The 14,778-nt window shown below is 52.8% G+C and overlaps 1 protein-coding gene across 1 annotated transcript in view; it reads right to left on the reverse strand.

Moving 5' to 3' along the window:
• Positions 1-408: 408 nt before the first annotated feature.
• ITPR1 (inositol 1,4,5-trisphosphate receptor type 1) overlaps positions 409-14,778 on the reverse strand; it is a 156,223-nt gene continuing 141,853 nt past the window's right edge. The window contains exons 57-58 of the mRNA XM_041461959.1: positions 6,059-6,220; positions 409-1,773 (exon numbers count right to left, since the gene is read on the reverse strand). Of these exons, the coding sequence (XP_041317893.1) occupies positions 1,684-1,773; positions 6,059-6,220 (252 nt within the window). The 3' untranslated portion in view covers positions 409-1,683. The remainder of the gene's footprint in view (positions 1,774-6,058; positions 6,221-14,778) is intronic.

Below are 14,778 nucleotides of genomic sequence, written 5' to 3' on the forward strand. Positions count from 1 at the left end.
AGATTAAAGATGATTAATTGTACCAGGTAGTTCCTGCTACATCTTAATCAAATACACATAATCAGCAACGCTCCTGTGCACACGATACTTGGAGCTGGAGGGGTTTTTAGCTCTCATACGCTCCAATGACAGCCACAAACCCAAACTATCAGTGGGGAGAGTGTGAAGTATCCCAACCCAGAGTGACCACAGGTGAAGTTCCCTGGGTGCCAGTGCCTCTCACTGCTGGAGGAGGGACATGCTCTGGTTTTAAAAAAATCAACCTCTGCCCCTCTGGGCACTGGGAAAAGCCCCATCCTTACCTGCCAGGCCCCTGTGATGCCACATCCCAGGACATGCGTGTGTGACAGAACTGCCAAACACCACCTTGGAGGGGACACAAACCACCAGCAGCCTCTGACCATAGAGTATTTTGCATCATTTATTTAAATACCTATATTTATGCATTTACAAATTTTCATAGCTCTTTCTGTAGCTTTTTTTCTTTTTTTTTCTTTTGTAGACAGTATTGCAGAGAAGTCAGCTCCTGTAAAATGAGGTCCATGTATAAAACTATGCAGCGGATTGGAGGAAAAAAAACCCAACCAAACAACAACCTGACAAGTTTCCTTTCACACTCTGGAGAATCAGAAACCAAAGAAAGTGACCAAATGAAAGGGGGCAGGGAGAGGAAGGGGTGGGACAGAGCAGCCTCAAACCAGTGGCTCTCACACAAGCATTACACACATCAGTGCTCAGCTACAGGACACATTTCAGTCGGTGCAGTGCCTGTTTGCTAAAGCTTTAGCAGGCACGTAGGTCTCTAATGAAAAAATAGAAGGAGAGGATCCTACACACTGAGAATGCAAAGCCTGGACAGCCTCGGCTCGGTCCTGGGAGACTGCACCGACTCGCCAGCAGGGCATCCTCATTCCAAACTTCATTTTGCATAAAAAGTTCCCTTTAAGAAATCTTAGCATTTAAAAAACCCGGTGTCTGAGCTCTTCTAGCCTCAGTACTCTAAAGAAATCTCTTGAAAAATACCTCCTGCTTTCCTCACTTGGAAGCTTCAAAATAATGTTCTGCTTTAATTGATACCAATTGAACAGCTCACGGAGTCCCAGCATCATCCCTGGGAGGAAGAGGCAACAAATATGGCATTGCAAGATATTTACACACATGGTACAAAAATGTCCAAGGGTATGAAAAAATCACCAGTTACACAATTTTGCAGCAGCCTCATTTACACCTGTAATTTTATACCATTTATTACATTGTACTAACACACCAGATCCAAAGATGTGCACTCCCTTAGGACATTCAGGAGTTCCAAATATATTGTGATTGCATAATTCATATTGCACAATTGTATAAAAACATAAATACTAGCTATTCTATTCTTTTTTTTTTTTTAAATACAAAATACATGTCACATAGTCAAATAATCTTTTCAAGTGCAATTCAGGTGCTCTCTTAAGTCCTTCCAAGGAAAAGGCAATTTTGATAGTTTTGGCACAAAGTTTAACCTCTGTCCCGTGCCAACAGTTCTAATCACAATCCACGCGCCCCCAGCTTGATAAGAGTAGCAGTCATATACATCTAAGTATAAAACCAGGGTATTTACAGGATGCACAGAAGGTTCAGGGAGCAGCCTCGGGGCCGGGGATGTTGGGGCTGTCCCGGAGGGGCCGTGGCCCTCCCGGCTCAGGCCGGTTGCTGCTGCAGGTTCACATTCATGGGCGGGGGGTGTCCAAGGAGACCGATGCGCTGCTTCTGCTTCCTCTGCTCTGTCATCTGGAAAATTAACAAGTTTGCTCATTAGGCCTCGTTGCTTCCTGTGCGTCAGCTCGCCCAGGGGCCTGTTGTGCTTGGCGCTCGCTGCGGAGCACCGGCTGCAGCCAGCGCCTGCTCCCGGGCCAGGGGCTGACTCCAGCCCCAGCACGGCCACGAGCCCATCTGTGTGCCCAGACACTGCCGTGCCAGGGACAGCTCGGCAGAGCCCGGCAGGCAGCGGGAACGGGAGCGGGGAGCAGCCTGCAGAAACCTCCCCTGTCAGGAATTCTCTGTAACCCGTCCAGCAGAGGGGGCGGAAAAAGGGGCGAGCCCTGCAGTCAGGCTGGGAATACCCTTGCCTTTGCTGGAAAACACTGAGCACTCCCCGCTCTCATCCCGAGTGAGCCAACAGCCCTCCCCATCTGCCAAGGCAGGACTTAACCACCTCACTGCCACACACCCCAAACTTTGGCATTCCCCACCTGCTTCCCACTCGTTAAAGAACGTTCTCCCGATCGGTGAACCGTGAACGGGAAATGGATCACTGTGATCACTGATACTGAGAAATGGCCACAATCCAATGGCTCCACTCTGCTTTTTTAAAACTTTGGGAGGTTTCTGACAAGTTACATAAGCCATGTAAGGGATGACTCTGGTTGGACAGGGTGTCGGGAGCGAACAGCAGGATCCCACAGCAGGATCCCACAGCTCCCGCGGTGCTGTGGCTGCAGAGGAGCCACACCGTGGGATGGCTCACAGGGAATGCCAGGACAGCCTCATCCCTGCCCCACCGACGGCACCTGGGCCCCCCAAGACCCTCAGGGTCAGCACACCACAGCACACAATCCACACTCCCATCCTGCTCCTTCCAGATACAGCCACCATTTAACTTCTCCTGTTTTGCTGTTTAATGACAAATGCCAGCCAGTGTCACTGCTTGTGGCAGCAACCCCAGCAGAAGGGAGGTGGCGTGTGCATGTTTGGTTCATTTGGTTACTAACACATTTGGGATCATGGAATTGGTAAAGTTGGAAAAGACCTCCAAGATCAAACCCAGCAGTCAACCCAGCCCCAGCACCACGGTCACCAGTAACCCACTTGAGTGCATCTGTTTAAAACCCCAGTTTCTAGCTGATGGTTTCCCAGCTGGGGCAGGGTGTGCTGGTGGCCAGCCAGTGGCTGACCTGGAGCTCTCTGTGGGGAATGGGATTGCTCCAGACGGGCAGTGCTGGACAGCCTCTGCAAGGCTCCTCTGCTGCACACCCCACACCTCAGCGTGTGCCCAGTGGCACTCCTTAAACCGCCAGGAAAAGGGCTGAAACACCATCATTCCTCTTGAAACCATAATTAGCCTTGACCTCAGCACCTTGCTCCCTGCCTGGCCCAAGGGGAGGCAGAGCTGCTGTTTTCCCTTTCCCCAGGGCTGACCACGGCCTCCCGAGGCCAGGGCACACCTCCTGCTCCTCTGCACAGCTGCTGGAATTCTCTCCACAAAAAGCTTCTAATGCTCCACAGGGAATGGGAGCAGGAGGAGAGGGATCTTCCCAGAGCTCTCTGAACACACACCCCCCACTCCCTGCTGAACCTGAATGTTAAACTGCTGCTGTGATAACCCACAAGTGGAAATGCAGAGAGGCCACAAGAACTTGGCTTAAAAATGCCCCTTTACATTAATTATCTTCACTGAGCAAACTGAGAGTCACAATTTCACACTGCCAATAAACCGATTCAGAGGACGCGTGGAATAAAAATGGAAAGAAAGAGGAATAATGAAAAGGGACTGTAGCAGATATTTTTCAGGCTGGGTAGAAAAGGGATGGTGCACCCTAGTGCAGGTGTTTGTAGAAGATGTGGCTTTAAAAAAAGGGAAGAATAAAGCAACCAACCATAAATAAGAGGGAGAAATGCAATTTTAGTGTCAATGCAGAACATTATTAACCCTGCACGATGCTTTAATGCTTGTGTGGAGGGCACAGGGCTGCAGGAGGGAGCAACTTATTGCCATCACCTTTACTGGAGAGTGAATCTCCTGCAAAAGCTCTCCAGTACCAGCACACCTGGGCTAACAGGCCATAAAAGCCATGCACAGCAAATCCCAGGGAGCTGCCAGGCCCTGGAATTAGTGCTGACAGGACCCAAACGAGGGGTTCAGCTGAGCCAGGCTGGGCTCCCCGATAACGCCTGGGCCTGACAGAGCCTGCCTGGCTCCAAAGGTTATGGTGAGCTGGAGTCACCTCCAGGAGCAGGGCACCAGCTGGGCCAGGAGCAGGATCCCCACTGGACAGGGCACTGCCTGCACCCTGTCACCCTGAGTCACACCTGGAGCCCAGGGGGCTGTCCCCAGCCTGGGCCCGGCCCCAGGAGCATGCTTGCACTCTGGGAAGGATTTCTGGGTGATTACATCTAATCCCCTGCTGCTGCAGACAATTACGGTGTAATCTTTTCACACAGAATTAAAGTGATCAGGATTTTAATGGCTCTTGGTGCACTTTGGGGAAGCAGGCGGGCTGGAACTCGGCTCCTAATAATTAGAGTCTCCAGAAACCTAACGAGCTTGAAGAGCAAATGAATGAGAGGTTTTCCCTTTATTTAATTACAAGAAAATAAATACAAATAAAAATTCCCTGACTTAGTTTCTTTCCTGGAGACAGTTCCTGATCAGGAGGAGGGATATACTGGCTTTGTCACATAATTGGAGCATCCTGCATCTTCAGCAGGGCTCTCAATAATGGTACTTAGGGGAATTCCTAAAAGCTATCACCACACTAATGAAGCTGGTTTCCTCTCTTGCTTTTACAGTCAAATAGCTCTCTAAAAGCTAAATCCTTCATTCTTATTTTTACAAAGAGCAAGGAGAGGTTTTAGTGCTTGGTCAGCCAAGAGGGCTGCAAGCTTCAGAAAGAAATGTGTCGTGAGGCTGTGGCCAGTGGGGAGGCTCCTGTGGCTGCAGAGCACTTGGACACAGAGCCTTCAGCAGGGAGACACAGGACACACGGGGCAGGGTCATTGTTTCCAGGCAAAACAGCCAAACCACTGCCAGGCAAGAATTAAAGCCCAGACAAAAGAGCAACTGCCTCTGCCCTCCATGCTCAGACCGGCTGGAGCAAGGGGCTCTGTGGCACCGTGCCTGAGAACTGATTGCAGCCTGGGGCAGCGAGGCTGTCAGCCCCAGTCCCCCACATTAATCCCTTCCTTGCCTCCACAGGGTGCTCGGGACAGAGCCCAGCTGCAGCCCCAGTGCAAGGCAGGAGCTGATCCCAGCAGTGCTGGCTGCCAGGGCCTCCTGACAGAGGAGTGCTTCATGGAGACCTGGAGACACCCAGGCAGCCCAGCCGAGGTGGGCAGCAGGGGTGGCACTGCTGCTGGGAGGGGAACTGACCCAGAGCTGCTGGGCCACTCCTGCCCCGGGCAGCTCCATCCACCACCCGGGTGCAAGTCAGCAATTAATCTTAGCCAGTGCCAATACCTACATCAATTCACTAATTGAACCATCTGGCTCAGGTTATTAATGCACAGAGATAAGCAGCCACCACAAACAGCTCCTGCCAGCACAGGCAGCAGTGCTTTCCGTGCTTTCCCTGTTCCCTCCAGTCAGGCTGGAATCCCCAGGGACAGCACGAGCTAAAGCTCTGCTGCCTCTGTTTTTCACAAAGCCATGGCTGGGGCTGGGCACCAGCCCCACGACGCCCTCGAGCCCAGCCAAGGCAGAAGCCACCCAGCTCTTGCTGCAGAGAAGCTGCTGCACCAGAAAAACCCTGTGAGGTCTGTGGAGCGCAGTGCAAACCCTCCTGGGGATGTGTGAGCTCAGGCTGAGGGTGGCAGCAGCCAAATCACATCTGCACAGCAGCACAGCCGCAGCACGGAGGGACCAGCACCACCAGTAACCACTCGAGTGCCTCTCCAGTTTCTCGGTGGGTTTTGAGGTGCACACGGTGACACAGCCCTTGTGTCAGTGTCACACCCTCTTGGCTGACAGGATCGCACTCAGCTTTTCAGGTTAAACCCCAAACAACAACAACACCACCATACAGGCTCCCTGCACCAGCCAGGACTGATTCAAGTTAACTCTGGTGACTTTTTTAACACAAGTTCTCCCTTTCTGATGTGGGCACTCTGGAACTCGCAGGTGGGCCAGCACCAGGGGAGCGTGGGGCTCTGGAGGGACTCTGGTTTGTTCACTGCTCTCCTAACCATGAGTTCCCCTGGGGAGGCTCTCCTGGGGTCTGGAGAAGCCGTGGAGCTGCACAATCCCAGCTGGGCTGGCAGGAGCCCGTGCTGCCCATGGCAGTGTGTGCCCGCTCCTTACCTGATCCTTGAGCTCTGAGAGCTGCCCAGACAGGTTGGTCACGAGCTTCATGGTGGACTCCAACTTCTCCTGCAGGTTCCTCAGCTCGTTCTGCTCTCCCTCTGAGTCGCTGCTGACCAGTGACATGGCTCTCATCCGGGGGAACCAGTCCAGGTTTCTCTCCTGAGGATCACACAGCAGGGCACAATTAGCACCTGAAAACCTGCCCCCAGAGCACAGCACAGACAGAGCTCTACAGCCAGGGACATTCCTCGGATGCAGCAGCTCTGTCCTCATCTGCAGTTATCTGCATTTGCATCTCACTGGAAAGTTTGCAAAGTGCCAGCCCGAGGCACTGAGGCACCGCTGGGAATTGGGGCTGATCATTTTGGGTTTCCTCCCCAGGTACTCACTGTCCCCAGCCCGTGCTCCCTCACATACACCTCAGCATAAATGCGAAACACTGGACATTAAATCAGCCCAGATTTCATGTCTTCATAAGCATTTCCCAGTGCTAGAAATCTGCTGCCATCTCACAATCTTCTAATTTGTGTTTGAGGAAGATTTTCTGCTTTTTTTGGTCAAGCAAAGCTTGGCTGTGCTCTCTGATAAAAGAAACCAAGTTCTGGAAATTCTTCCATCGCTGAAATACTTCCTTTTTTATGAAAAAGAAAATCCTATTTTGACTGTCTGGTTCAGAGACAAAAATGAGGGACACATACATTACAATGCACTGCCTGTAGAGTTTTCCCTCAGCCATACAAAGTCTCTCATATTCCATGTTTAAGCTGCAGTCAGGAATGTCACTGGACACACACTCAGTCTGAGGAGCCTGTACAGAGGCACACAGGCACTCGTGTACTCGCCAGAGATGTTAAAAATAAAGGCAGGAGCGGAACAGAAAGCCACAAAAGAGGAGGAGGGGTGCACCCCACGTCCTGACACCTTACAGTTCAACATCAAACTGGTTTCCCATCCAGTCTGGTTCTCCTCCCACGCTGGAGATATGCTCTGCAGTGGAAGCTGGCTGAGATAAGGTGTGTGTGCTCTCACAGGTGACACAGCTGGGGAGCTCTGAACACACCAGGCACCGTGAAGGGTGACTGCATTAACACCAAGGGATGCTGGTAATCAAAAATCAATCAACACTGCTGATTAACAGTGACCACAGCTCACCCCACTGGCTGGCCAGGCTCTTCTGTGGGCTCCCAGCTTGTTTTTGCAGCACTGCAAACTCCTGTCTTTTTGTCATTCCCTGCCTGAATCTCCAGCTCCAACCCCTTCCCTCCATGCTCCCCCTCATTCCCAGGAGCATCCATCCTGCTTAATCAGGGCTGTGCACCTCTACAGAGAGCTCCAGTCACATCCTCTCTGCAATTCAGATGCGATGCCAAGACTCATCAGCTTAAATTAGCTGCTTCTGATGTGCCTGGAGTTTCCTTCTGCCAGGATGAGAAGGCAGAAAGCAGGCCCTTTCCCATGCAGGCACCACAGCATTCCCACGTGATGCAGAACTGCCAGCAAGGCTGTTTGCTCCTGATCTCTGTTTACAGGGCAGATGGTTTCTGCTAATAAAAGGGAAAAAAAAATCATCTATGTACAAAAAAAAATACGCCTTTACCAAGACAAGTGCCAAAATATTTTGGACTTTAGGAAAACGCCAGTCCCACAATTAAGGTTTAATAGTAGGAGCAGGCAGCACTGCACTGTGCTCTTCCAGCTGTAGTAAAAGCCTCATTAGGGAGGAGGGGGCAGCTCAACATTTGTGCTCAGGTCCAGCATCTCCCACTCAGGGAAAACCAACTACACCAACTGCACTTCCCCCTGTTCCTCCAGGGAAGAAACAAGGGCAGAGGACCAGGAAAATAAGACTAAAATGCAATTTATATTTGCAGCATTGCCTGGACCCTCAGGCCCATGTCCTGAGGTTTCTAGGCAGACACAGGAGCCCTGAAGCTCCTGCCTGCTCCTTTCTTGCTCTACAAATATTTTCCTTGTTCCCAAAACCATTTCTAAGGCCATCCCCAGAGTGTTCCCAGGCCCCATCCTTGAGAAGGATGAAAGGGATGAGGAAAGCACCAACTTTCCCTACCTGCAGTGTTTCATAACAAATACCCCAAGCACTTTCCAACATTACTCTGCAATTTAAGCTGCAGCTGCTGCAGGGGCTGTGACTCGATCGTTCCAGGCCCGGAAGGTGAAATCAAACAGCACCCACAGCTTCTGCAGCCTCCTCAGAGCTTCCAAACTCGCCGGGTTTCTGAAAGCCCCAGCCCTCAAAGTCAGTAAATCTTGGCTTTGATTTGAACAAAAGCACCTCTAGTTCTCAGGTCAAGGCTGAAAGATGAAAAGCAAACCATGCTTCACGTGAGCTCCACAGGCTGAGGACAAGCAGACACAGCCCTCGGGGTGTCTGAGCTGGGGGCCAGGGCTCACAGGCCAGCTGGACCTGGCAGTGCCCTGCAAAGTGCTGACCCACCTGGAAAGGGTTAACGGGCACCTGGGAATTCCCTGTGCAGGGACAGCCTCAGGGAAGGACGTGGGCATCCCCTGCCAGCCCTGACTGGCACTGGCATCCTCCCCACTCCCAGAGCTGGCTAGCACCACCCAAACCCGGCATTTATCTGGACGTGTCCAACTGCCACCGGCAAGAAACAAGGAGGTGTCCCCCAAACAGGGAGAGAGGTGCAGGTAAATCCCCAGGATGCAGGTATGCAGGCACCAGGCAATGCTGCCTGGCCCAGGCTGGGGCTCTCCAGAGGACAGAGGGAAGCTGCCAGCACGGCAGGGCACAGCTCTCCTTCTGCACACACACTTCATGCTGGATTTCACTGGAAACCTTGAGCCTGCTCTTCAGCCTCCCCCAGCCCCGCAGAGAGCAGCTGGATGTGACCAGGCTGCTGACACACAGCCTGTCCCCGTCCCTGCTGGGAGTGTGGGGGTGTTCTCTTTCAAATAAATAAATATTTAAGCAGAGCCAGCACCAACTGAACAGAGCAGGAATGCTGAAAGGTCAGGGGATGGTGATCCTGCTGGGCCAGCCTGGCTCCCAGCACTGCCACTCCGGGGTCAATAAAAGATTTATATCTCCATGATCCAGTTTCTGCTGAACTTCAGCTCAGCCCTGGGGTGCCTTTAAAGACACGGGCTCATCTTGGGGCTCTGGAGGTGTTTCAGAGGCACTGAGTGAGCTGGGAGAGGGGAGTGAGGCTGCCCGAGCTCCTGTGCAGCTGCTGGCACCCACAGACCCATGGTGTCCTCTGCACCCTCTGCCCTGGGACCCTGGGTGCCCTCAGCTCCCCATTCCCAGGATCCCGGGGTGCCCTCAGCTCCTCTTCCTGGGATCCTGGGGTGCCCTCAGCTCCTCTTCCCGGGATCCTGGGGTGCTCTCAGCTCCCCATTCCCAGGATCCCGGGGTGCCTCAGCTCCCCATTCCCAGCACGGCCCAGCCCCGTGCTGCAGCAGCCGAGCCAGCGCAGCCGCTGCCGGAAGCCGGCTGACCACAAGCGCTGTGTTTCGGCTTGCAGCTCTTTTCTAGGTAAAGCTGGAAAAGTCCCTGCTGCACGGCAGGCGGCAGCGAGTGTCTCACCCGGGTCCGGCCATCCCCCTGGAAAGGCAGAGGAAGCGCTGCTGCGGGCGGCACACGCCGTTCCTTCTGAGAAGCGCCGGCTCCTCCCGGCTTCTGCCGAAGAGCTGCTTCTGAGAAAGGCTGAGAGGAGCCCTCAGCACGGGCTGGGCCACGACAGCATCAGCTCTGCTCCTCCTGGGCAAGGGATGGCAGCTGATGGCACAAAGTGGGGCTCTGCTCGCCCCGCTCACCTCCAGTGCCCCGTGTACCCCAGAGTTACAGGGTGCTGAAGGGCTGATTCAACCCTCTGCAAAATAAATCCCTACAGCTGCCATCAAAGGGCTGCCCAGCAGCATCATTTACAGAAGCGTGGAATTGTTTTGCTTGGAAAAAACCTCCAAGATCACCAAGTCCAAGCTGTGCCCCATCCCCACCTTGTCACCCAGCCCCAGAGCACTTTGTGCCACGTCCAGTTGTTTCTTGAACACAAGCAGGGAAAGGCAGCAGCAGCAAATTTCAGTTTCTGTCATGGGAAGTTAAAAATCAGACCCACACAGCTACAAAAGAGCTCTGTGAAGCACTCTGAAAATGCATCTGTTTGTTTGTGGTGAGATGGGACTCCTCTTGGGTCTTGAGCTTCCTGGAAAAATCCCCACATCAGGTTCTCTCTCTGCAGCAAAGGGCTCACCATCACTTCTTCCACACCGAGCTGCACTTCCCCCCTCCATAAAAACCAGCACTTGATGGTGTCTCCCCCCTCCACACTCAGAACATTCTCAACTCCGTGCTGCCCCACAGGAGGCTGAGACACAAGGTTTAGGGTGCAAAAAGCTCCTTTTCTCTGTTAAATACCCAAGTGGCACTTGGGCTGGGGCAGAGCAGGGAACCTGGAACACAGAGACCGTTCCCAAAGGTGGAGGATGAGCACGGCCCTAGACCTGAGACAGCTCTGCTGTGGGTGACTCCCTGGAGCCCAGCTGATGGACTGGGGGGCACGGGGCTCCTGAAGGCCATGTCCTGCCTCCCGAGAGGACAGGGCCACCTCTCCACACCAGCTCCAGGCTGTTTGGATCCCACTGAAGTAGGGCACGCTACTCCTCCACAGCTGGGCAGGACAGGCAGTTCCCCACGGGGCTGAGCTGCACAGCTGGTGGCAGTGGCCGCTGTCACCACATCCTCTTGCACAAGGGCCGAGCCCGCGGGGTCACGGCGTGACTCAGGGCCGGCCTCGCCCCAGCCCGGGGCCACTCCTGGGCACACTCAGCCCCGGGGGCTTTCTGCTCCCAGCGGTTTGTGTTCCCAGTGCCTCACCCCACGGCTTCCAGGCAGGAGCCTTCCCCCTCTCCCGGGGCGCTGCTCCAGGAGCAGGACGGGCACCCACCCTGGCAGCTGTCTGGGATCCACCCAAACCCAGCACGTTATGCAAACATCCCATTGCCCAGAACTGGCCCCAAGCCTCTCCTTCTGCTTTCATCCACCCAGGCCTTGTTCTTACACACGCTCAGCCCCAGGGAAACCTTTGCCTGGTCAGCTGGGATGCCAACCCGAGATTCCCAGCATGGATACCAGGTGGTTTATCCGGGAAAATCCAGCACTGGGTTGGAAGGGATCTTAAAGCTCATCTTGTTCCACCCCCTGCCACGGGCAGGGACACCTCCCACTGTCCCAGGTTGCTCCAAGCACTGTCCAACCTGGCCTTGGACACTTCCAGGGATGGGGAAGCCACAGCTGCTCTGGGCACCCTGTGCCAGAGCTGGGGAAGATGAGGTTGGCCATTCCTTTCTCCCAGTGCAGCTCCTGGTCTGCACCAAGGGTGGAACAAGTTCCTCCCCTGTGTGAGCACAAAGCTCAGCCCGTGCTTATGACACAGTGTTTCCAGCAGCCCAGGGCCTGCTGCCAAACACCCTGGGCTCTTCCAAGCCTCTGCCATGATTTCTTGATTAACCCTGTAATTATATTGGCTAACTCTGGCCAGTTATCTCAAGATGCAGCTTGTTGGGAAGTTACCACCAAACAAAGCACTGTCAGCTCCAGGTCACATCCTGACCTCCTTGGTCTTCCTCCTCCTCCTCCCCAGCCTGCACCAGTATCACGGTGACTGGTAGCCCCAAAACCCCAATTTCCTCATCTGTAACCGAGTCATTTGCACGGGCTGCTCACTCCTGTGTCTGCAGCTGCTTTGCTCAATATTGATATGACAAATCTCTCCTCTGTGACTCTGCCTCAAGAACAGGATTTCCAGGCACAAATGACAGATGAACATAACTACGTTTCCACACTTTCTCAGACTGTAATTTCATGTACATATGTCTTTCACCAGTGCTGGAATCATTAAGGGCCTTTTGGAATGCTTTGGGTTGGAAGTATCCTGGTGTGCCCTTGTCATTGCTGGGGGTGCTGCAGTGCAAAGCCAGTCTTGGCCACCTCCAGCTGAACTGGGTTTCATGGAGAGCCTGGGACACCACTCCTCAAAGCCATCACCACTGCTGAATGCCACCTTCCTGCTGGCTTTCAGGGCACAGTGACTGTCCCTGCTGGGCAACTCCCTGGCTTCAAGTCACACTTGCACTTCTGAAGGATGCAATTTAAAAGCCTGACACTGATGGAATCTCGTCTTTGCTTACCAGGAGGCTGTGCCTTGGCAGCAGTCACTCAAACCCAGAACCAGAAACACTTTCCTTCACAGGACAGAGCTCAGGACACCAAGGAAAAAGCCCAATAATATACTTAAATCCCCAGGTCTGTACACAGAGGTTAGCTAAGGTACAAAGGGAAATCTGTAGCCTTCATTCCTATTCCAAATTCCTTTAAGGCTACCTGTGTCATCACTCCTATTTGCAAATGGTTCCTTTTCAATGACAACACAATCCAGATTTGGAACTCAGTGCCCTCGATCCGGACACGGAGCTTGGGCAACCGTGACACCTCTGCCTCATTTCTGCAATAAAGGTTGCTAATGACACAGATCCTGCTTGGATTAAAAACAAAGGGGAACTGCAGGAGCTAGTCAGGAAGCTCTGTGCTAAAAAACTCTTCCAAAGCAGCCTTTATTTTTTAATGAGCACATCTGCATGCACAACCCCTGGCAGCCCACGCCGCTCGGGGTGCAGAGCAGGGGATGCAGGAGTCGGGCATGCAAATATTTGTCTGTGCTGTGACAGCCCATGCAGCTGCCTGCAGACAGCTTAGGAATGCACACAAACCCCGGGTGCCTGTGTGGTTTTCTCCTTAGCGAGCTGCAGTGAGAGATTTTACATATTCTAAATGCCTGCACACAGCTGGCTGTGGCAGAGCCCTGCCAAGGCCCCGGTGACAGCTGAGCTGGCAGGGCTGCTGTGCTGCCCAGGCTGCCACAGCAACTGCAGGCAAAGGCCAGAACTCCAGGAGGAATTCTCAAGCCAGGATTGGAAGATAAGGCATTTAAATGAACTAATCTGCAGGGAGTTGCACGGAGTTCACATGAGTCATCTGGGTGTGGATGTCAATGTCTGGCCAAGGCGATAAGTGGATCCCCCCACCTCCCACACACAGGGTGTTATTCAGACATCACCTGATCTTCCTGGTGACTGCAGAGCCTCCAGAACCGGGGCCTTTGTTCCTGGGAATCACGGGAGGCACCCTCAGCATCCTTCCCCATTAACCCTGCTCCCAGCCCCTCTGTCTGGGTGCCCCTCTGCAGGACGGAGCAGGCACATCCCCGCTCCAGCCAGGAGAGCTGCACAGACACCAGGAGCTGAAGATCATCTCTGCCACCAAGAGCTGTTTCCTCACTGTCTGTGCCATTAATCTGATATGAAGGAGGTGGCTCAGGGATGCAGAGCCAAGGGCAGCTGCTCCATGGCAGCTGCTGGAATCCATTTGCCATCTCCTGGCACCACCAGCTGCAGGGCAGGGTGGCTCAGGGCAGCAGAGGGGTGGCACAGCCTCAGCTTCCCCACCCCAGCCCTGCAGCCCCATTCCCTGAGCATCTCCAGCCATTCCCAGCACAGATTCCTGAGATACCCCGAGTTTTACATCATCTGTGGCAGCAGGCACACGCTCCCCTCGCTGATGAAAGGGAATATTATCCCTGTTTACAGCAGGAGGAATTCCAGCCTCCATCAGCAGCCTGGACCTGCAGCTACAAGCCCAGGGCAGCCTGGCCCTGCGTGGGGCTCAACCAAACCAGATCCCAGAGCCACCAACAGCCCCAAACTGGTCCCAGAACAGGGATGTGGGAGGGAGAGCGACAGAGCTGGAAGTGAGAGTCACAGCAGCACTGTCAGAACAGTTAGCAGATTTTATTTTACAGAATCCCAGACTGGTTTGGGTTAGAAGGGACCTTAAAGCTCATCTCACTGGGCAGGGACTCCTCCCACTAGCCCAGGCTGCTCAGGTCAGATCACTGCTGGGTTTTTTTCATTTTGATTTTTTTGATCAGTCTTCAGTGCCCTAAACTCAACTCTATTTCCCAGTGTACCTGTTGACTTCTTTCCTCGTGATTTGTTTGAACTTAATGAGCTTCTGTCTGTGAAGAAATATAAAATTCACTAAGGAATTGCAGTTAATAATTTATTTCCAAGGCTACAATTTCTTTTCATGTGGGGCCAGGATCGTGAGGGGTGCAGGATGAATGCTATGGGTCAGATCCAGCTCTGCCATACCCCATACAGTGGGAATCCTCAAAACTGCCTTTCTGCACACATTATTTTTAGACAAGAAAGCATCAAATTCAAGATCACTCTTAAAGGTACCTGAATATTCACTAACTCATAAATGAAATTGTCCAGGATTCTTTTGATACCACAGTGCTTAAAATATCCTTAAAGCACTGTACAAGCAGCACTGGAAGCTCTGAACCTGCAGCTTGGCACAGATGAGGCTTTTAATTCTCTCACAAACTGACAGTGGATATCATTTAAGTGTCCTAAATTCTTTAATGTTTTTCTTTACTATTCTGTAGTGTTGGAACAACCCACAAATACTAAACAGCAAAAGCAATTTTTAAATTGTATTTTTTAATTTTTTTTTTCTTTCATTTACAGATGGGCAGAAATCCAAGAGCATTCTGAAGGCATTTAGTTGGGAGTCAGAGCACAGGTGAAACATTTGGGGTGTGTTCTGCCACCACAGTGGGACAGGAGCACACGATGCTCCTGAAGATGGGTACGGGCACAGCTGAACGCTGGTCCCT

This window comes from Pyrgilauda ruficollis, unplaced genomic scaffold, assembly GCF_017590135.1.
Source record: "Pyrgilauda ruficollis isolate IOZ18807 unplaced genomic scaffold, ASM1759013v1 scaffold10, whole genome shotgun sequence".
NCBI classification, from domain to species: Eukaryota; Metazoa; Chordata; class Aves; order Passeriformes; family Passeridae; genus Pyrgilauda; species Pyrgilauda ruficollis.